At 36.9% G+C, this 22905-nt stretch overlaps 2 protein-coding genes across 2 annotated transcripts; one reads left to right on the top strand and one right to left on the bottom strand.

Annotated features, from left to right (window-relative positions):
• Positions 1-553: 553 nt before the first annotated feature.
• LOC131938289 (uncharacterized) lies at positions 554-19155 on the top strand. Its single transcript, XM_059296276.1, has 6 exons — positions 554-656; positions 3879-4304; positions 8365-8494; positions 13578-13729; positions 14478-14613; positions 15230-19155. Exons 2-6 carry the CDS (start codon positions 4235-4237, stop codon positions 15468-15470), a joined length of 729 nt encoding a protein of 242 aa, XP_059152259.1. The 5' UTR covers positions 554-656; positions 3879-4234; the 3' UTR covers positions 15471-19155.
• Positions 19156-19691: 536 nt separating this feature from the next.
• On the bottom strand, positions 19692-22848 carry LOC131938291 (mitochondrial import inner membrane translocase subunit Tim17-A). The gene is made up of 7 exons (XM_059296280.1): positions 22699-22848; positions 21642-21741; positions 21413-21476; positions 21171-21299; positions 21042-21077; positions 20873-20947; positions 19692-20462 (listed from the first exon to the last, which is right to left on the bottom strand). Exons 1-7 carry the CDS (start codon positions 22722-22724, stop codon positions 20347-20349), a joined length of 546 nt encoding a protein of 181 aa, XP_059152263.1. The 5' UTR covers positions 22725-22848; the 3' UTR covers positions 19692-20346.
• Between the last annotated feature and the right edge of the window lie 57 nt (positions 22849-22905).

Consider the following 22905-nt stretch of genomic DNA (forward strand, 5'->3'; position numbering starts at 1 on the left):
ATATGTAACAGTCACAAATAATATTTACTTAGATATCTAAATACTAACAACTATACGTTACTCTTTAGGGTTGGGTTATGAAGGTTAGGTTTAGAGGATTACGGTTTGGATTATTTTCACTGACGTAGTGTCGGGGCTAGAGTAAGTATGTGTGGATATGGTTAGCCGACAGGTAACTATTCTTATATTACCTGACACCGCTCCCCACCTTCTGACGTGCACTAGAACACCCCCCCCCCCCCCCCATCTGTGGATCAAGTCTGTAACTAACCCTGCTTTGTCTGGCGCATTATCGATTCTAACATTTTGTCACGGTGACCACACCCCCCCCCCCATTATCGATTCCACCACCCCCCCCCCCTGTATCAATCTAACATTTTGTCACGGTGACCACACCCCCCCCCCCTTCATCTCACCTCACGCCGCTAGTTTGGCGTCATGTGCTATAAATAACTTTTTTTTTGTTCAATGATGCCTCCACCATTTCCTTTCTCCTCTCGCCAGTCCCCTCCCTTTTTCTCACAGACGTTCATTCAGTCTAGCATCTCGTGCAGGGCAGTTAACTCGTGCCGGTAATGTCTCATCATTTTTATCTCGACTTTCATTGAAATATATAAGGATGATGTTCGTTTAAAAACACGAGCTTCGCTATCAAGGTAAAAAATACATTCATAACCATAATTTTAACTCATTTTTTACGCCAACAGCACTAACATTAACAACACTCATCTCTGATACGCATGAATCGATAGTTAAACTCGTTCATAAATCGTGAATTTTTTTCGATCAACTTTACACTTAAATCGTTCAAAGCCAAACTAAACTAGCACTACTTGTATGGGTCAGTTGTGTTTTGTCCCCTCTCTCTGTTGTCACAAACTATCGTCTGATGCGTGAGTGACGTCAATCCGCCCACCAAACAAGATGACCACTTGTATCTGAATTATTTTATTTTAATTAACCAGTGGTAGAAAATGCGGTAAGTCCCTTAAGCAGCCAAAGGTAGAGAGTTGAATTCCATGAGAACCTTCCCATTGTTGTCATAGGCACTCGCTTGTTGGATTGGTTGACAAACCAAACATTTGAATTCTTAATAAGTATTTTATACACGGCTATTCAAGAACTTAATGGCCTTTGTAATAATAGAAAAATTGGGAGTGATTTACAGCATCATTTTTACAATAAAAATCTATATTTTAGTAGCTTTCCCTTATCAAACCTGACGGTCCATGCGGTAAGTGAAGTAGAGTTCACCTGTTTCTGCGACCGCGCATATGAAGAGATAGTGTTGTCATTACTCTGTCCAGCCGCCTTTACTTTACCTAGCTTGTGTTAGGTACCCATCATAGCTGGGTGGTCTCAGGGGCATACTACTGACTTGAATCTAGATTCGAACTCGAGACTTAATCTAGCGCTGTGCCACTAATCTAGATATAGATCTGGATCTTCTGTATCGGTTCAGGAACCTAAAAACAATGTCTCGTTGCCATAGGCCCAGATAATAAGTAGGCCTACTTTAAAGATTTTATACTTGTAAATTTTTAGCTAATAATTATGATTTAAATCAATGTGATGTAACTAATATATCAATTGATCTTTAAAATAATGTTTAAGTGTTTCCCGCCACACCTGAACAACTGTGTCATAAATCCCCGGATGTGGGTCTCACGTCTGCACCTGGCCACGTGCTAGATTGCCCCGCTAGATGGCCCTCTAGATGGCCCCGCTAGATGGCCCCGCTAGATGGCCCCGCTAGATGGCCAAGCTAGATGGCCCCGCTAGATGGCCCCGCTAGATGGCCCCGCTAGATGGCCCCGCTAGATGGCCCCGCTAGATGGCCCCGCTAGATGGCCCCGCTAGATGGCCCCACTAGATGGCCCGCTAGATGGCCCCGCTAGATGGTCCCGCTAGATGGCCCCCTCGATGGCCCCGCTAGATGTCTCTTGCCATTTCCCTGATTCACGTAGCAACTGAATTCAAGTATCGCGCCGAGTTGAACGTTTAAAATTCAAACAATTAGATTTTATGAACTCCGTGGTTTATCGTTAAAAATGAAATATTTTAGCAATAATAAACTAAAATCGTGTGTACATGAGGCAAGATCATCACGTGATCTTAGCTACGTGCCAGATATAAGTCACCACGTGACCACTCACAGAAACACCTTCAACACCTTAAAACACCATCTGGTGGGCGATAGGAGTCACCTGACTCAGTGCTGTGAGTGGCAGTCTGAAACCTACGTTTGTAGGGCGGGGGTGAGATGGGGGGGGGGGGGGTGAACCGATGACGCTGCCATTACTACAAGCGTCGACCCTCGACTCAAGTGGTTAATGGCGGTACTTCTACTGATACTTAAAGGGTTAACTGCCTAGCCCGTATGGTTCATATATGACGAACAATCTTAGTTTTTGATAGCTGTAGTAAAGAGTTAATGGCAGTAGAAGTAAATATTTCACGTCTAGACTTGTGATAAAATGTGTTTGAATTGATCGTAGATTATAACAACACAAAAATTCGGCCTATCTGCCTACATATCGTCAGCTAGTTATGTTTTATACGGTGCGTCATAGTTTCAAGTGATTTTTTTTTAAATATACATCTTTTAAAGTTAGTTATCCTATTTTTATATCCTATGAAAAAAACCCGTTATAATCAAATTAACCGAATTAACCACATGAGGTATATTACGTCCCTTGAAATGAGGCAATGCGGCTTCAGTGTTTCTTCCAGACTTTTTTCTCCGGAGGGGGGGGGGGGCACTTGAAATCTTCGGGGGGGGGGGGGGGGGCGGTAAACTTTCTTCGGGGTGCGGACACTGTTAAAAGTATATATTTTATATATAAATTAAATAAATTTCATTTCGTTCGGGGGGGGGGGGGGGCGGTAAAAAAATTTCGGGGAGGCTTGCCCCCCCCCCCCCCCGAAGAGATGCCTGGGAGAAACTCTGTGCGGCTTTGTTTAATTTTTCTCTGATTTATTTAACAATACATTGCCTACCCTAAAAAATTCAGCATCAGGTTTTCTGTTATCTTCCAAAACTCAACATGAGTGACCTTGTCTTCAATGTATGAGTAACTTCGTGTTTAATGTATGTTTCTTAAAACTAAATTATGATAAAAAGTAGGATATTTCTTGCCGATTTGTTTTTGCTGATTGAAGAGGGGTGGGGGCGGTTACACGGAAACTTATGACGTCATTACCTGTCTTTGTGTGACGATTGTGTGGTAGAGGTGTAAGAGGGGTAGAAATGGCCTACTCTCAGAGGCGTAGCGAGGGCGGGGGTGCGGACCGCACTGGGTGACACCATTTAAAGGGTGACACCAATGCAAAAAATTGCAAAATGTACAGAACAAAAATGCTTTTTGCCAGTTCCATTAATTATTAATTAAAGGTAAATAGTACAAATCGACAATTATTACAAGAGGGTGTGGGTGACAACATGACGCAAACGTGCTAACTATAGAGAAAACATTGCTACATCCAACTGTATTATTAACAAACTAAAGATAAACATCGTTACTATTAAGTCTGCAGTAATCAAAGCTTATACACATATATGTACCCGTATGTGGCATGTATTTAAATAATATATATATATATATATATATATATATATATATATATATATATATATATATATATATATATATATATATATATATATATATATATATATATATATATATATATATACTTTATTTCTTGGGGGGGGGTGACACCACGAAGTGCCGCACCAGGTGACACCCGACCTAGCGACGCCTCTGCCTACTCTCACATAAGTTTTATGTTACTTGTTTTTAATTACAAAATTATAATTATTATTTGTTATTTATGCATATGTTGTATTAACATAACTTTTTTTTTCAATCTTTCAGAAACCAGCCATCCTACGTGTAACTACATACAATACTGTCAGCCCGCCAAATGCCATCAACGACTTGTTTATTGATTGATCGCTGACAGGTACACCAACCTCTGCCAACTGATTACAATACACCTATTGTCCTCACCTACAGTCATCGACCCAAGCAAGGGAAACTCCGTCCAGTCATCCAGTCATCCAGTCAACTGCGCATGGGCCCGTCCCACCCACCTGACAACCCCGTGCCCCATGGGTTGGGTCAATGGACGAGGTCCATCTAGACAAAACACGAGACAAGCAGCACTCACAACCTGCACCTACAGTTGGATCAATAGCGTTGGGACCTGATACATTAGCCACACGCCGAGCATGGATGTACTGTGTTGTCCACACACACGTTACTGTGTGATTTATTTTCTCGTTATATATGTATCCACAGGTGAGTTCACTTACCGATAGAGTAAAAACTACATTTGCCAAATATTAAGTGTATGTATCTGTAAGCCTACTACATTTGCCAAATATAAAGTGTATGTATCTGTAAGCCTACTACATTTGCCAAATTTAAAATGTATGTATCAAGTAACGCTCTTCTATAACATTCTAATTATAACTAAATTAAAATCTTCACATAAAACATAAAAAGTATGTAGCACGTTTCCTTACACTCTGTCTAGTCTAATCACGTGACTAGATAGCCGTAGACGTATTTAGTCTGGCATAAATCAATCAACGTAAATATATCGATGACTCACGGTAACCCGCCGTGTTACTGTATCGATTCTCTCTCAACTCCGTACATGTGTCTGACGCTGTTTGTCTACTGCTCGTGTCGTAACGTCAGTTACAGCTTGGTTGTACACATGTACACACATACTGAACATGTACACATACATAATGCTTATATTTAGTACACACAGAGCTATGCCGGCGGGAACATACCCCCTGGCTGGTCCAACCAAGCCAGAGAGATGTGTAAGGACAGGGGGAGAGAGATATGTAAGGACAGGGGGAGAGAGATGTGTAAGGACAGGGGGAGAGATGTGTGTAAGGACAGGGGGAGAGATGTGTATAAGGACAGGGGGAGAGATTGTAAGGACAGGGGGAGAGATTGTAAGGACAGGGGGAGAGATGTTCAAGGACAGGGGGAGAGAGATGTGTAAGGACATGGGGGAGAGATGTGTAAGGACAGGGGGAGAGATGTGTGTAAGGACAGGGGGAGAGATGTGTAAGGACAGGGGAAGAGATTGTAAGGACAGGGGGAGAGATGTTTAAGGACAGGGGGAGAGAGATGTGTAAGGACAGAGGGAGAGATGTGTAAGGACAGGGGGAGAGATGTGTAAGGACAGGGTGAGAGAGATATGTAAGGACAGGGGGAGAGAGGTGTAAGGACAGGGGGAGAGATATGTAAGGACAGGGGGAGAGAGGTGTAAGGACAGAGGGAGAGAGATGTGTAAAGACAGGGGGAGAGAGATGTGTAAGGACAGGGGGACAGATGTGTAAGGACAAGGGGAGAGATGTGTAAGGACAGGGGGAGAGATGCGTAAGGACAGGGGAAGAGATTGTAAGGACAGGGGGAGAGATGTTTAAGGACAGGGGGAGAGAGATGTGTAAGGACAGAGGGAGAGATGTGTAAGGACAGGGGGAGAGATGTGTAAGGACAGGGTGAGAGAGATATGTAAGGACAGGGGGAGAGAGGTGTAAGGACAGGGGGAGAGATATGTAAGGACAGGGGGAGAGAGGTGTAAGGACAGAGGGAGAGAGATGTGTAAAGACAGGGGGAGAGAGATGTGTAAGGACAGGGGGACAGATGTGTAAGGACAAGGGGAGAGATGTGTAAGGACAGGGGGAGAGATGCGTAAGGACGGGGAGAGATGTGTAAGGACAGGGGGAGAGATATGTAAGGACAGGGGGAGGGAGATGTGTAAGGACAGGGGGAGAGAGATGTGTAAGGACAGGGGGAGAGATGTGTAAGGACAGGGGGAGAGATGTGTAAGGACAGGGGGAGAGATGTGTAAGGACAGGGGGAGAGATGTGTAAGGACAGGAGAGAGATGTGTAAGGACAGGAGAGAGATGTGTAAGGACAGGGGGAGAGATGTGTAAGGACAGGGGGAGAGAGAGATATGTAAGGACAGGGGGAGAGATATGTAAGGACAGGGGGAGAGATGTGTAAGGACAGGGGGAGAGATGTATAAGGACAGGGGGAGAGATGTGTAAGGACAGGGGGAGAGATGTATAAGGACAGGGGGAGAGATGTGTAAGGACAGGGGAGAGATGTGTAAGGACAGGGGAGAGATGTGTAAGGACAGGGGGAACAGATGTGTAAGGACAGGGGTCGGACAGATATGTAAGGACATCGATCCAATGCAAGCCTACATTTGTTTTGATTCGGCTTTAACTTTTTAAAAATCACGTTTTATTTTTGAAGATCCAATGTTTAGATAGTAGAAATAAAATAACTATTGGCTACCCGAAATTTTAAATATAACAAAATGGGTTTAACCATAATCTAAATCAGGGGTCTCCAAACTACGGCCCGCGGGCCGGATGCGGCCCGCGAAGTCCTCTCATCCGGCCCGCGGAGACCTTTTTGTCGAAGGAAAAATTGTTTGTTGGTGATGGCTGAGGTGCTTTGCCTAGAAAAATCAAATACATGCCTAGAAGAAACTGGCCCCCGAACTGAAATTTGATAGTAAATGCGGCCCTCGGATTGAAAAGTTTGGAGACCCCTGATCTAAATCATCATAAAATTATCTCTCTGTGTGGTGTGTGTTTTTATCGTTTTATTTACAAACGCCAGTCCAATTTTAAAAAACAAGTTAATTAAAAAGTCTAGTGACAATTTTAGCGCAATTTCCTTATGTTATCTAAAAATAGCTCTGTCGTAGCGTAAATCAAGAGCAGGGTTAGTAAAACCATTGGTTAGTTATTAAAACGTTTTTTATTAAATAAACCTAACTACTAACTAAACTAAGCACCTTGAAATCAAGAGCAGGGTTATTAAAACCATTGGTTAGTTGAACTTGATTATCAACATGATAATCATTAAGATGATAGATCTCTACTTCCGGCATGTATATACAACCACACCACACGCGTCATCACGTTCAATAGATGCGTCATCGCGTTCCATGGCTGCGCCATCACGTTCAGTAGGCGCGCAAGTTAATTAAAAAAGTCTAGTGACATTTATGCGCAATTTCCTTATGTTATCTAAAAATAGCTCTGACGTATAATGATGGGGTGCGTTCAAGCTAGAAGAGCGATCGGTTTGTAGGTGTTTATGTAATTTTAAAATTTGTGACCGAACGAGAGGATATTTTTGAAAACTTTCTTCGGCAATATTGTTCTAAATTATGGCAGGAATCGATTGGTACATGTTTCAAGTCGCTAAGTGGTCTGGTTGCCGAGATATGGGCCAAAAACTGCATTTTTTCGAGGTTTTTTGGCTTTTACGGGAAATACATGAAAGAAACCCGGAATTTTTATGGCCTATGCTCATTCTCGTAACTTGCTTAACATAATTGCTTTTGGAACTAGTCATCGATATTGCTTCGTTGAGGATGAGATACGACTTAAAGCCCGGACACACATTCATCCATTCATTCATTCATCCATCCATCCATTCCCAGAAATGACGAGTTAATAAACGCAATTCTCCAGAATGGAAATTGCGCTAAAAAAATTAGATATTATTCCTCGGGCTAATTTTGTAGCATAAAGGTCGAAACAAATTTTCCTTTTTTTCCCCACACTTCAAGACATTTCATTGTCTAACTCTGATCTGCCTTTTGCTCTAACTCTTAAGTGTGTTACCGCCACAAATTTCAATCCAAAAATACTAACAAACAAAAACAACATTAAAAAAAAAATTTCGGCCTCTCTTAAATTACGAAAAAATGTATCTTGAAATAAGAGACCAGCCGTGTGAACAAGTTATCGTTGATAACAGTGTAACTGTACCCTGTGTAAACTAATTTGAGAACCATCAGGCTCCCCACCAGAACATGGTGCAGCATTATCACAGTACGCCACGTCGTTCATGTAAACATCGTCTGCACTACATACGTGGGGGCTGATTGGGTTGTTTACACGATCACATAGACGGTCACTCAATGGACATAATCATCATCACACACACTCACTCAACACATAGCCACTACACACGGTCACTCAACACACACATGGAGTACAGGGTGACACAATCTGGGGTAGGGGTGACACCAAATGACCTTTAGTTTAAATATACCATTATTATATGATTGTTGATGTTGATAACACCCTAATGATGCCACTGCCTCGCCCTTCGTGATATATGTCTATGATATAATTGATATATGCACGTAAAAATAATGATTTTATTTCTTTAAAATTCATTTGGGCGCTTCATGAATACTAGCTCCATATTGTTGTATACTGACTGCACATTATTTTATTTTAAAATTATAAACATGTTGGCTCTAGTTGATATGTTTTGCCTTTAAATTGATCCTCTCAGCCCTGCGTGGAGTGGGGTGTGTTTGTGATGAGACTTCTGTGACAAGAGCCCAGGAATGCGTGGGGAAATTTTCTGACGGCTCAGACCTCATTAGTGGCGACAACATTCAACAAATTGGATACGCTTGCAGGTCAGTTTTTAACTGAGGACCCAACTCAAAAATTGGTTGCTTCTGTTTGCAGCATTCGTCTGGCATTGTCTTCTTGCGCCTGTGTCAAAGACAGGTGGCGCTTGGTTTCTGTGAGCAGTTAAAGAACAGGGGAATTAACAGTGTCAATTCTTGACGCAATGACATCCCTTGAATATGTTAAATATAGAGTGGTCCAACGGGTCCGTTTTCAACCCCTTATTATTGCGTTTCTGAAAATCTGGCATTGAAGCCAGCAATAAAATAAAGCATCTAATGACCTACATTCTAAACCGTGTGTTTCTAACTTTTCTAGTTTAGGTAATCTCACGATATAGCGTCGGAAATCAGTGGCGTAGCGAGGTCGGGTGTCACCCGGTGCGGCACTTAATGGTGTCACCCCCCCCCAGAGGCATAGAGACCCTTCCCAGGGACAAACTTTCAAATTTTCGATTTGCACCCCCCCCCCCTTCGAGTTTTTCTCTATATATTTTGCTATTTTTTGCCTTGGTGTCACCCCCCTAAATGGTGTCACCCGGTGCGGTCCGCAACCCCCCCCCCCCCCCCCCCGCTACGCCCCTGTCGGAAATTATCCGGTGATTTTTGATGAGTTTCATTAACATTCGTTACTGTAAAGCATATTTTATTTCACCGTTGAAATATAAATGGTGTACTAATTAACGTTTTAAGCTTAATCGAAATAATGAAACATAAATTAAAACAATTAGGATTTAGCAAACATAATAATATATATTCAAGTGTAGTAATTTATGTTCATTCATTTTTTTAGCAACAAATACTAAATCTAGATCTAAATTAATTATAAATATAGGCCTAAATATTACTTAATTAATAACAAGGTTGAAAGTACCAATATAAATATTTAACAAAGTCGTGCAGTTGGTTTTAAGTTTATTTTTTATTAGCACAAAGAAAATAGTACGAAAAAAAAGATTAGAAAATTAGCAAAAAAGACTTAATAGAATATTCATTAGAAGAAAATTGAAAATTAGTAAAATATTATATTTTTATATAGTCATATTGTAAAATATTACATAGTCCTATTAGCACACACAAAAATTGGGTTAAAATTTTAGTTATGACTAGAGCAAAATATTATTAGTAACAATAATAAGAGCTAAAATTTTAGTGATGACAAAAACAGTTTAGTCATTTAAAAAATTAGCAAAACATTATAATTTATATAGCAACAACAACAAAAAATGAGTTCAAATTTTAGTAATGACTAAACCAATGATTGATAAAAATTTTAAATACAAATCCAAAGGTTTTAAAAAATTGATAGGCAGGTCAATATTATTTAACATGCAATGAAAATCCATTCATCCAATCATATAACCTATCCATTTAATTTATCATCCAACTAACCATATAGCAATCCATCCCACCATCTATTTATCCATGCAAACATCAATCCATCCACCCATCTATCCATATTATAATTCATCCTATCTATCTATCCTTACAACCATTCATTCATCTATACAACCATCCATTCATCCAAATAACCATCCAACTTTAGGGGGGAGGGGAGTGATTACCCCCACTCACAACTAAGGTTGGGGTGGATGGGATGGGTGAGGCTGGGGAGAGTGAGGTTGTTGTGGATAGGATTAGAGAGGTTGGGTGGATAATGGGGCTGGAGAAGTTGGATTGAGGGGTTGGATGGGCTGGTGGTGGATGATAGGTTGAAGTGGATAGGCTATGGGAAATTGACTGATAATATATAACCCCCATCACCACCCACCTAAGTTGGGGAGTGTGGTTTTGTGGGAGGATGGATAGATGGAAACTTACCCACACCCCCCCCCCCCCTCTTTGGTGGGGGTGTGTGGGAGAATGGATGAATACCCTCACTCCCCTACATCCCCAACCCACCTCCTCCACTACAATCCCCCACATATAGACATATATATATAGAGAGAGAGACAGACAGACAGACACACACACACATTTATATACAAACACACATGGGATGAATATAAAAATGAATATAAGTATCCAAAGTCGTGAAAGAACAAAAATGGTACAATAGCAAAATATGCATACAAACATGCACAAAGCAAATAACATAATGAAAAAGCAGCATAAATTGTACATCAACAAACATCAGCAAAGCAAAAATTAACATGAAAAAGCAACGATCAGTACATCTGTTCAAGGGTAATATTTAGTCAAAATGACCAGAAAATTTGTGAACATGTGTGTTTGTCGGAACCTATTGTGATACGCAAATTCCTGTAAATACGACAAAAATAAGGGTTGGAATGCCAAACCGCCTTTACAAATTTTGCTTGGCCAGCATCCACATGTTCTCGATGTTTTGTGTGTGAATTTTGGAGTCCTCTGGGTCCACACAATTTTCTTCATGGACAATGATAGAATGCTAAAAAATTCCATGTCCTAGATGTGAAATATTGGTGTATGCAGCCCAGCCATCCAAAATTATATGGGGGCCAGGCAAGATATGCTGCAGAATGCAAGCCTGAAGCATGGCTGCCAACCAGTCCTGCACTACAGTCAAAAAACACCTGCCACTGTCCCACCAAAGAACCAGTGACCTTCTCGCCATTGTCCACAGTGATAGTTCAGATGGAAATATTTGGATTCATCGATTTCTACCACGATAGGCTCCCCCTGGTCATCCAAGCCGCTGATTCCTGTACCGTTCCACTGCATCCAATTGCAACATTCTTCTCTCATTAGTTGCAACAGTCAAACACTAAATTTTCCGTAGCATCGCTTTCATATGCAATAAGCTTTTGCGGCATGTCATGTGCCCAACAGAAAATAGTGTTAACAATTTTCTGGAGCGATAGGCTGCATGGAAAAAAACGACTGGTCTCTTACAGACCGGCAGTAGCTGCAACCATCACATGACCATCTTCTGCCATCGATACCCTGTAAAAAAAAAAAAAGCCTGTTGGTACAGATTTAAACTATAGCATTGTACGCACAGAACAGAATTCTGTATTAGCCTGCGTCAAGCACACCACTACAACAAGGTGTTAGGCGTTTGAAAATGTTGGCAGTGAGTTTGAAGACACCAAACTTCAATGCGTATATTGCACACTGGCATAACCTCATTTGCTTTGGGTCTGCCGGCCATGACTAATATTTTTGGTAATCTATCATTTTAGGTACGTAAAATCGCCCGCAACTAGTAATGTGAAAAACAGGTGACTCCCTAAATTTTAATAATTATTTCACATTTTGAGAAGAATTTGTTTTGAAAAACTCAAAAATGTTTCATTTATGTACCTGTTTTTAAACAATTGAATTAAAACTTTTCAGTAATAAATGAAGACTAGCGATGTTTCCAACAGATGCAACCATGCTCATTTAGACATTTACTACAGCCATCTTGTTTAATTTTTTTTTTTGTAAACTTATAGCGCGAGATTAAGGGGAAGCCACTCTATTTTTTACAAATGGCTGCTGTAATAATAATATGGATCTTTATAGCAAATCTTGCTCGCAAACACTGCTGTTAAAAGTTAATTTCTGGCCTATATTATATGTCACATGATATATAATAATATATATTTATTTATTTACTCAATTTAGCCATTGATTTAGGTTTATTATTCATTTATCTATAATATTTGACACAAATATATCACAATATACTTCTATTAAAAGCCTTGACAAAGAGGTAACTTTTTCGTACATTACTAGTCACGGGCGATTTTACTTTTTACGTAGATCTACCTAAAACTTAAAACGATAGATTACCAAAATTCTAAACAATAGAAAATGAAACTAATCTAAATAATTGATAATCTATCGTTTTGGGTACGTAAAATCGCCCGCGGCTTCTAATGTACGAAAAAGTTACCTCATTCTAGACTATATAATATATAGACTAGTAGTATATAGTAAATGAGCATGGTTGCATCTGTTGGAAACATCGCTAGTCTTCATTTATTATTGAAAAGTTTTAATTCAATTGTTTGAAAACAGGTACATAAATGAAACATTTTTGTATTTTTTCAAAACATAAATCCTGCTCAAAATGTGAAATAATTATTAAAATTTAAGGAGTCACCTGTCTTTCACATTACTAGTCGCGGGCGATTATAATTTTACGTACCCAAAACGATAGATTACCAAATAATTATAATTAAATAAATATTATTAATAATAAATAATACACAATAAAGAATTACAATAAAGGATATACAGCAGCAAACTTAAGTAGATACTAAACTTAAAATACCCAATAAATCAATTAAAACAGGTAATTACATAAGGAAAGGTTTTTACGAAGTTATAAAAACGCTCTGTATTCAAAAAGACAGCGCTGAACCTGCATTCAAAAAAATTGAGCGCTGAATAAACTAACGATATAAATAAAACACTTCCGGTTTGCATTTCGGAACGGTGTAATAGATCGTAGGCTATTGTTTACAATTTATACTGCTGAGCTATTCCGGAATAATAACCGACACTATATCGTGATTTTACCCTAGTTTAGACAAGGTGAATGTATTTTTTTTCGCCCCCCCCCCCCCCCCTTATATACATTTTCCAAAGAACAAGTCAAAACTACCCATTTAAAGTTAAATACAAATAAGTGTCCAGGGGTCGTCCGTAAAAACGTCACACTCGTAGGTGGGAGGGGGGTGTCTGTAATTTTGTGACGGTGTGTGATGAGGGGGAGGGGTTCAGATGCTGTGACGCCAGTTTGTTTTTTTTGCATTTTAAAAAAGGAATGTTACAAAACGAGTGTTTTAGCCGTTATTTCGCGTTTTAGTAAACGGTTTTAAAATATTATGATAGGAATTGATCAAAATACTTTATGTTGGCAGAGTTCTGACATGATTTTGTAAAAATATCGATGTTTTAAGAAAAATTCAGCAATTTTGAGGGGGGGGTGTGCAGACTGAGGTGTGACGTCATTTTATGGGGGGGGGGTCTGGCTTTTTGTGACGAAGTGTGAGGGAGGGGGGGAGGTAGAAATCGTCAAAAAAGCGTGACGTCATTTATGGATGACCCCCCCCCCCCCCCCCCCAACCACCAGGATGTTTCGTGTTTGTTACACTTCTCTACTTTCTACCTCCAGCAATGGAGATCTTCTTACCGCGGTTAGCTGTGCCGAACGAGTGTTAGATGAATGTAAACACGAGACCACAGACCACGCCTACTATCTACGCGGTCTGTTTGACATCGAGAGCCAGAGAAGGAGCGTCAACTACTTCTGTACTCATTTCAAACGTAGGTTGGTTTCTTAAGACAAAATATAGGTTATAGTTTCATCAGCGCCCTCGCCCGTAGAAAAATGCTTGAAAGAAACTGTTTACTAATTTCAACAATTTGCAGTCACCAGCAGTGTTTCTTCCAGACTTTTTTCTCCGGGGGGGGGGGGGGGGGGCACTTGAAATTTTCGGGGGGGGGGGCGGTAAACTTTCTTGGGGGGGGGGCGGACACTGTTAAAAGTATATATTTTCTATATAAATTATATAAATTTCGTTCGGGGGGGGGGGGGGGGGTAAAAAATTTCGGGCCCCCCCCCCCCCCCCCCCCCCGAAGAGATGCCTGGAAGAAACTGGTCATCAGTACCCGCCAGTAGTGTTTCTTCCAGAGAGGAGGTGGACTAAAATTTCCAGTGGGGAAGGGGGGGGGGGCGGACACTGTTAAAAGTATAGCATAAGTTTTCTATATAAATCCATTTCGTTGGGGGGGGGGGGCAGAACTCTCCCCCCCCCCCCCCCTGAAGAGGTTGCCTGGAAGAAACTCTGGACAGATCTGTAAGGACAGGGGCCAGAGAGATGTGTACACTGTTGGCAACTGAGAGTTTCACACCACCCACTCAAATAATTTAACATTGTTTGGTGTTGGGGAAAAAATGGCATCACCCAGTGGGGACTGTACCCCCCTCTATCTACTTTGTGATGCTATTGGGTTGCTGGTCTGTGAAATGGTGACATAAAATGATGTTCTTTGTTTTTTCTTAACTGGACAGTTTTTGAGAAAAATGCAGACTGCATCTCCAGACAACATACAGAACAGGAAGTGTGTGCAGAGGAGGCGGTCAACAACTTCAAAACACAATCTGAAGCCACATCCAACATTGATGCTCTCATGAGTTTTCAGTGCATGTAAGGTTTAGCTTTTTTTTTTTAATATTTGGGATTTAGCAATGATTAAATATCTAATTGAAGCAGTTTACAGACTTTTTGCCATAATGGTTGTATGAAGTTGGCAGACCTACCAAGATTTAATGGGCATGGGGAGCTCAGTTAAACAAATAGCATTGAGCCAAAACTAATAAAATTTAAAAATAAAACTTAAATATGCTACCACATGCTGTGTAAAGGGAAATAACCGAAACTCCAAAACAGAAACTTTTATATCTTTTTAAAATAAAACAGATTTGTAACATTAAAGAAAGAGAATAAATAACTATAAGAAAATGAAACTGCATCCTTTGAAAAAAGTATGTTAATTAATGAGTTAATTTTACATAAAATTGTTATTGCCCCTTTAAAATCCAGTTAAGAATTTTCCCATTTGAATGACTGCTGAAAAAGTTTTTAGCTACAAGAGTAAGACTCAGCCACTAGTGCATCTCCCAGTTAATGCCCAGTACACCCATAATTTCCTTTAAAGGTCGAAGTCCTAGACTGGCCAATATTTCCTAAAGATCAAAGTCTTGATGTGACTTCTATCCTCCTAAACTGTCACCAACCTTGAACTCAATGAACTTTTCCCCAGATTTTTCCAAGCCACAAAAAAATGCCAGCTGGATGTGTTGAAAAGCAAATGTTCAAGTGACGCGGTGGACATTGTGAGAATAATACTTGAAGGTTTCCAGCCTCCGATCTGTTCCTCAACAGTAAGAGCAGAGAGTAGAGACAATGATAGCAACAACAGCTCCACTTCTATAGCCCTTAGCTTAATTGTCTTTGTTATAAGTCTTTTATCAACAATAGATAGATTTTACTTTGTAGTATAAATAATGATCAAAGACTTCCTACATCCACAGACACAATCAGAATAATTTTATTTTTAAATTGTCTGAAATTATTTAAACTCCAAAATGACAAGATGGTTGCATGAAGGACATTCACATGTTGGGCTATGTTGGGAGAGTGGGTTTTTTACCATATATCTGCATCAATAAAATTTTAATATTTCTACATTCTTGTAGAAAATACTGGAAAGATAAATTTGTTTACCATTAAAATGTAACTCATTTTAACATTTTTTTTCAAAGCCAAATAATGAAAGATAAAATCTTGTGCTATTGTGTATACTTGTACCACATGTTATATTTTGTATATAATGCATAATGTTAGATTTTGATTTGATAGAATATGGTTTGTAAAAAAAGCTGAAGGAATTTAAATTGCACAACATTGTAAATAACCATTGTTATAAATTAGCTCTATTGCCTTGTAGATGTTAAAAAAACTATTGATTTAAATATCTTAATTTTATGTCTGTACTGTATGCACAAGAGTAAGTTTATAATTTTATTTATTTTTTTACTTGCTCCAATCTATTACATTTTTTTAATTTCATCTGCTAGACATTCCCACCTCAATAACAATTGTCTCGTTTAAAAATACTTGCAGATTTTCATTAATCCAAAATATTTTTCTGGAACAATTAGTTATTGTATTTTTCAAGTATTAGTTAAACAAGGTGACATTTATCAAAAGGGATTTTGCCCAACTAGCTCAACAAAATCATTAAGGGGGGACCAGTAGTGAAAACACCTTTTGTTACAAGATACATGCTTTTTTAAAATTGTATTAAAATACTTTAAAGATTATAATATTGTAGCCTACTTATTTGGGGTCAATTTTTACATTTTAGCCAAATTAGGGGTCAAAGTGAACAATTTCGAGGTGCACAGTGGAAACAAAATAACTAAACAAATAATTTAAAAACAATGCAAAATAACTTTGCACATTCCTAGTAGACATGACAAAGGACGGTTTGCCAAAAGGAAATTATGATATCTTACAAAATGAATTTTTTGTGCAATTTTTAAAAACAATTGAAGTACAGCGAAACCCTTCTACTGATTTGTAGATACATATATTCGCAACATACAATGTTCATTTGAAGTATTTCTGATTGGCCCATTTTGAGATAAATTGATTCCCCTGAGTTCTATACTGTAGAATTGACAAAACAGGGACAACTAAAAATGAAGCTTTATTTTCTAAATATTTTATCATATAAATGTATGTATTAGCATACAAATGAAAAATCTTGATACATAATAACTTTTCCGATAATATTTATGGGGAAAACAGCAGCTTACGACTTAACAATAATAAAAAAAAATTATTCCAACCTTCTCTAGATATTCAAAATCCCAAAAAATAAGATAAACAAAAATGATTTTAGATGAAAAAAATTGAAATATTTCAACGTTGACTACCAGTCCCCCCTTAAGACAAACTATATTGTGCATTTGGTCTTACTCTGCTAACAGTCCATATAATAAAATCAACTCTCCTAAAGAGTCATTTTGGGGGTTCCGAATTTTATTTTGTGTAGATTTGGGAGAAGAATTCAAAATTGTGCATTTTTGTAGTTTAAATGAATTAATATATACAATGTTGACACAGCTTAGTAGATATTTTAGAAAAAAAAAATCAATGTTTTAAAATACAAAACCTGCAGTCAATAAAGGGGGTGGGGGGAGGGTAAAAAAAAATTGTCCAAAACAGCATGATGTTGTATTTATAGATCTCATCTTGAATTTAGATTATATAGTTTAGTATTAATGTTGTGAAGTCCAACCTAATTAAGACACTTCTTTATGTGCAGTATGGCCCAGTGGATTGCTAGACATACCTGAATTACAGGTAGTGCATTGACATGCCTGAATTACAGGTAGTGTATTGACATACCTGAATTACAGGTAGTGTATTGACATACCTGAATTACAGGTAGTGCATTGACATGCCTGAATTACAGGTAGTGTATTGACATACCTGAATTACAGGTAGTGTATTTGTAAAACTTTTATGTATTTCTAGTGTTTAATTTTATTTTTAAACAGAACTACAACATATATTACAAACCAAAGTAGGACTATATAATGACTATTATTTTACCATTCCAAAATGGTTGTGTATCATATTTACATTATCAAGATCATAAATATTTTACATTTGCTATGTAACAGCTATACTACTAACTAGGCTAAATTTTAATGTTTTTGAACATTTGATAGACAATAATTTCAGGTTTAGAAAATACTATTCTCAGAACATTTATTCAGATACCATATATATATATATATATATATATATATATATATATATATATATATATATATATATATATATACTTTTTTAAAAAATAACCGTGTTTTTGTATGTGCTTGATGATCATAAATGCAAGTGTTTTTTCAACAGAATTTTAAGTTAAATGGGTGTAGCATATTAGTGTTCCAGGTGGTAAAAACCATATGTGGTCATCCCCATAGTTAACTGTCATATAGAATGTAGGCTAAATGTTCACTTTTACTTTGTTGTTAATTCTTCTTAGTTTTAATATTCTGCTCTTTGATTTGTTGAAATTATCACATGCTTTTGTAAATTTGTGACCAGTGATTTGTTCATTGAAGTGTGTACAACTTCAAAGGTTAAATATTTTAAATATAATTTATTCTGATTTTTAAAACAATTTTCGTGCAATTTTATTTTGTATATTTTATATTTATTCACTCCACCTGCTTGTTAATTGCTAATCCTATTTACCTTTTTTTTTTACAACTGCTGCATTTATTCATCTTCAACACAAGTGTTTTTTGTCAAATCTTTTCAAATTTTTTAAATTCTTGAATTTGAATGTTATTTTATTTTCTTTGAAAACTTTTGATTGGTAAAATTAAAATAAACGTTTGTCATGCTGTAAAAATATGAAGACAACAGTAGGAATGACACCTTTGTTTTTTGTTTTCGTTGTCTGACAATGCTATGATCCAAAGAGTTGAACAAAATGAATGTTTTTAAGTTGTTTTAAACTTCATTTTTTTAAATTGAAGCCTTTCACTTGGTGCAACATGTGCATTATTTTTTAAATTTATATTATACTGTTATAGGCACTAAATAGGTTACCTAGCATTATATTGTATTTATCTTTTTAGAACTTTGTCTTAAAAATTAACTATGCAATTGTTTTATTTTGCTTAAGAAGTTTTTTAATCTCAACAAAAAACCTGCTGCCTTAAGATGTGGTTCAATTTATCCAGGCAATCAAAAAGGCCGACAATGTCTATTTAATTTACAACAATAACATCAAGATGTGAAATTTTAGTGTCAACATTTTCTAATTACAACTTGTAAAGAATGAACATTTCATTATGTTTTATATTTAAATAAATAGTAGATCAATAGTAATGTAGAAAAAGTACTCAAAAACCATGTCTGAAAAAAGGAAATGTGCACTATGGTAAACTCCACTTATCATGATTTTTGACTAAATGTACTTACTTTTAATTGACATTTTCACCAGTGTATTGTGAAATTTTGTTTATTTCACTAGTGACATCTGTAAGTTATTTATAAGCAATATTATTTCACAAATAGTATTTTTTGTTGTATTGATATTTGTTTTTAATTAATAAACAACGCTTTTCTAATAGTACTTCTATTAAATTTGTAGGAATTTGAGCCAGGACACCATAGAAAATTAAGTATAGCATCTAAGCAGTAAGTTTATAACTAATCCAATATTGGCAATATTAATTGCGCATGCTAACAATCAACAGGTTATATCAACAAGATCTATACAAAAAATATAATTGCCTTGGACAAAATTTCATTACAGCCGGCAGATTAAAGAGATCCCAAAACTTTTATCTCTGCCGTTTAAATATTTCTCTAAGACAATCACACTATTTGTACACTTATAGATGAAACATCCTTACACACACTAAGATTTGTTAGTGGCCAAAATTGTGTTAAAGTCCTATGGGTTACAGAGTTATAACACCACAATGAAGAGCTAACATCTGTGTCTCTAACTTTCATTCAACATCTAAAAAAACATGGAGGTGGCAGCCAGGCTTTTTCATTCTCATTCAATAAAAGACAAAAGCAGTTCTTTTAGAAATGCTTTAATTTCACTATGTACATTTGATAGACATTTATCCATATTTAATTCTCATCAACAATGCTTAAAATGATGAAATCATATGAATAAATAACACAGTATTGAAAACTTTATTGTATACTACAGATTAAAATTACGTACTTAAAAAACAAATCTAACTGTATTCTTACAGTAATGCCAAATGTTCTGCTGACAATAATATTGTGCTTTTGTTTAAAATTACAGTCAGTGCTGAAATTTTTTTTTACTGCAATATGCAATAGCATACTTCTGTTTTCTATGTCTTTGACTTGTTGAAAGCTTAACTTCACCAAATTAAGCTCAATATCACCAGTTAAACAAACATTTTCACTAAGATCATTATAAATTGTATTTTCTAAAATAATGGAAACATTATAACTTACTTGGTCAACAAACATAAGAACCTAACTTGTTAAGAGCACAAGGCAGGATATTGTAATAGGAGAGTAGTTTGTTTAAAGTGAAAGTACACTTTTGTAACCAAATGAGTAAATAAAGTCACCACCAAACAGAACAAACTAAAAGTGACAGCCCAGATATATCACAAAAAGGAAACCTCTTTGTGGTATAAAAAAAATGGTAAGCACAAGATAACACTAACTGTGCTAATTAAAACTGTCACTTCTGAAGAACATAACCACCAGGTTTTGGCCAGTTGAGGTGATGTATGATGTGTTATTTATTGGTTTCTGATGAATCTGTACACATTTTCTAATGTATGTTGGAAGCTACTGATACGAATGTTGTGATCCAAATATAGAGCTGCCCTCCTGTCCTCCTAAAGAACCTACTGTGGGAAACTGTTGAGATGCTAGAGCTGGATCTTCTTCCATCATACGATTAGCTGAAATAATAATTGGATGAAATTAACTTACTCCCAAGAACTGGCTTCCCATTTAAATAAATTACCTTGAGTAAAAGGAAGCAATAAAAACACAAAGTTTTGGTATCTAACAACACCATAGCTGAATTGAATGTGCTTTTAGCTCAACAAAAAAATCATGAGAACTTTAACAATCTCAAAATATGAGTGATTTTGTTATAAATCTGAAAATTGAGACAGTGTAACCAGCTGCATAAGATGAAACAAACTCCATGACAAACTTTGATTCAGAGCAAATGCCATGAGTTAAGAAAAGACATCAAAACTATTTTTTTTAATAAAATTAATTTGACTTTCTTGAATGCCAGCTTTAAGTATCAAATAGACTTCCTTTAGAAGAATATTTGTAGAATGAGTACAACTGATCTTACCAGGGTTGAACTGTTCTGCAGTAAACCTTGTAAACATGATACCAAAGCCTTCTATTAAAGCAAGTAAAACACCACCTGTAATGAAATTTAATCAAGATCAAATACTGATCAGCTTAATACTGAAACATTAAACAGAATACTGACTTATTGTGGTACTATCATAACTTACCAATAATCGCTGAGCCAATTATAGCCCCTGTTCCATCTGCAAAAAGAAAGGCAAAATTTTAAATTTACATATTTACTTATCTCCTTGACTAGAAAAGAAAGGCATTACAAAGTTTTTTGGAATATTTACTTCTAACTGAAAGAATCGCTCCAGTAAGGGCCCCACTAGTTATGGAATTCCAAGGATCCTCCTTTTTCCTCATGTATACCATAGTGCAATCTATAGCTGAGAAAAGGCCACCCCATACTGCAAAGTTTCCTAGAAGAAGTAAAAACAGATCTACATATTACAAAGTACAAGTCTCTTTAGATATACAATAATTTTTAAAACTCAAGACAAAAAAACTCAAAAATTCTTAAACTGATGTGTACCTCCTACTATTGGTGCTCGCTCCTTTAAAGTGACAAAACTGCTTATTAAACGCCTGTAGTTACCCTGTGAAACAATCATAAAGAATTTTTTAAAGACTAATGGGACAATAGTAAATATTTGTTTAAATATTCTAAGTATTGGTACCAATTAAAATGGCCAGACAATAAATAACTTTTTAAATATTGAAAAAAAAAATGATGTTGATATTGTATAATATACAGATCTTACACTTGGAGCATTTCTAAAGCCTTTGACACCATGAAATAAACTGCCTCCAATGGCACCCATTGAAAAAGCACCCCCACAGTCTTCCATAATTCTCCATGGACTGTAAAAGATTAACAAAAATGTCAGACCAATTACTATTTTACTCAGAAAGATGTAGGCCTCTACACCAGACTACATATTCTGGGCTAAATACTAAATAGCCTAAAAATAAACTTAAACTTAAAACTAAGAAGATTTTATGTAAGCATGCTCGTACAACACCACAAACATAGATCTATGTCTATTTATATAATTATGATTAAAAAAAATTTAAATGTGATTGTTGTGAGAGAAGAGTGCAAAACCATCTCATTGATCTTGCACTTAGGGGTCGGCGTGGTCGAGTCGGTAAAGCGCATGGTTGCTAAACCAAAAAGTCTCGAGTTCAAGTCTCTGGCAGATGAAGCTAGTTAGCTGGGGACAGCAACTCTTCTAATCTAGGAGAGACAACTCCAAAATAAAAAAACTGCTGCCCTGTAGTTTGTTCTTGGTTGGTTGGACAAAGCAAAGGCTATGAACGTGAAAGCAAATCCATAAAGAAAAAAGGCTGAAATCGGAGTCAATGGCCTCAATGGCACATATTACATAACCAGTTGACACGTATCCTCAATTCAATTGTGTTGGAGGGGATACCTTCCAACACTAAAATTAAGAACGAAGATCTTGGCTCTTGGACTTGCAGTTTACAGCAGCAATCTCCCATGAAATTTCATTATTTCAATTTAGTTGGTAGAGAGATGTGTAGATAAAAAAAGACAAAGAATGATCTAGTTATATCTCTAGATTCTAGAATATTTTAGATCTAGCTAGATCTAGATCTACATCTAGAATACTTCAACATTTGAAAATACATCTGATCATGTAGCACGATCATGACTGACGCAATAAATTTATTTAGAAATTGAAATTTGTGAGCAGTAACCTAAGAATCACGTAGATTTCTAGATTCTACTGAACTCAATTTTTCGCTATAATTTTTGTTCGTCCATATTGTTATCATCGTAAGATAAATACTTACCACGGCTCTCGTGCGTAGTCCTCCATGCCCTTTTACTTAAAAAAAAATTTAACAAAATTTTAACAAATGTGACTATTGATGGTGACCTCAACGATGTAGGGCTTGGATAAGTCCGATTTGTTGCCAAATTTAGACCTATTTTATTTTTTTATTACAAAAACATAAATCTTATCAAATTGACCATATGTTTATAAATATCCTAAAAAC

This window comes from Physella acuta, unplaced genomic scaffold (assembly GCF_028476545.2).
Source record: "Physella acuta isolate Inbredline_101_S28 unplaced genomic scaffold, ASM2847654v3 ptg000240l, whole genome shotgun sequence".
Classification (NCBI taxonomy): Eukaryota; Metazoa; Mollusca; class Gastropoda; family Physidae; genus Physella; species Physella acuta.

Excerpts from the sequence above, each read along its gene's own strand:
- LOC131938291 (XM_059296280.1), bottom strand. The coding sequence starts at position 22,724 with ATGGAGGACTACGCACGAGAGCCGTG. Across the intron at positions 21,477-21,641 it reads GCTTTAGAAATGCTCCAAGT|GGTAACTACAGGCGTTTAAT; the intron begins GTAAGATCTGTA and ends ATTGTTTCACAG. Across the intron at positions 21,078-21,170 it reads AGCGATTCTTTCAGTTAGAA|ATGGAACAGGGGCTATAATT; the intron begins GTAAATATTCCA and ends TTCTTTTTGCAG.
- LOC131938289 (XM_059296276.1), top strand. The coding sequence starts at position 4,235 with ATGGATGTACTGTGTTGTCCACACACACGTTACTGTGTGATTTATTTT. Across the intron at positions 4,305-8,364 it reads CGTTATATATGTATCCACAG|CCCTGCGTGGAGTGGGGTGT; the intron begins GTGAGTTCACTT and ends TGATCCTCTCAG. Across the intron at positions 14,614-15,229 it reads CTCATGAGTTTTCAGTGCAT|ATTTTTCCAAGCCACAAAAA; the intron begins GTAAGGTTTAGC and ends ACTTTTCCCCAG.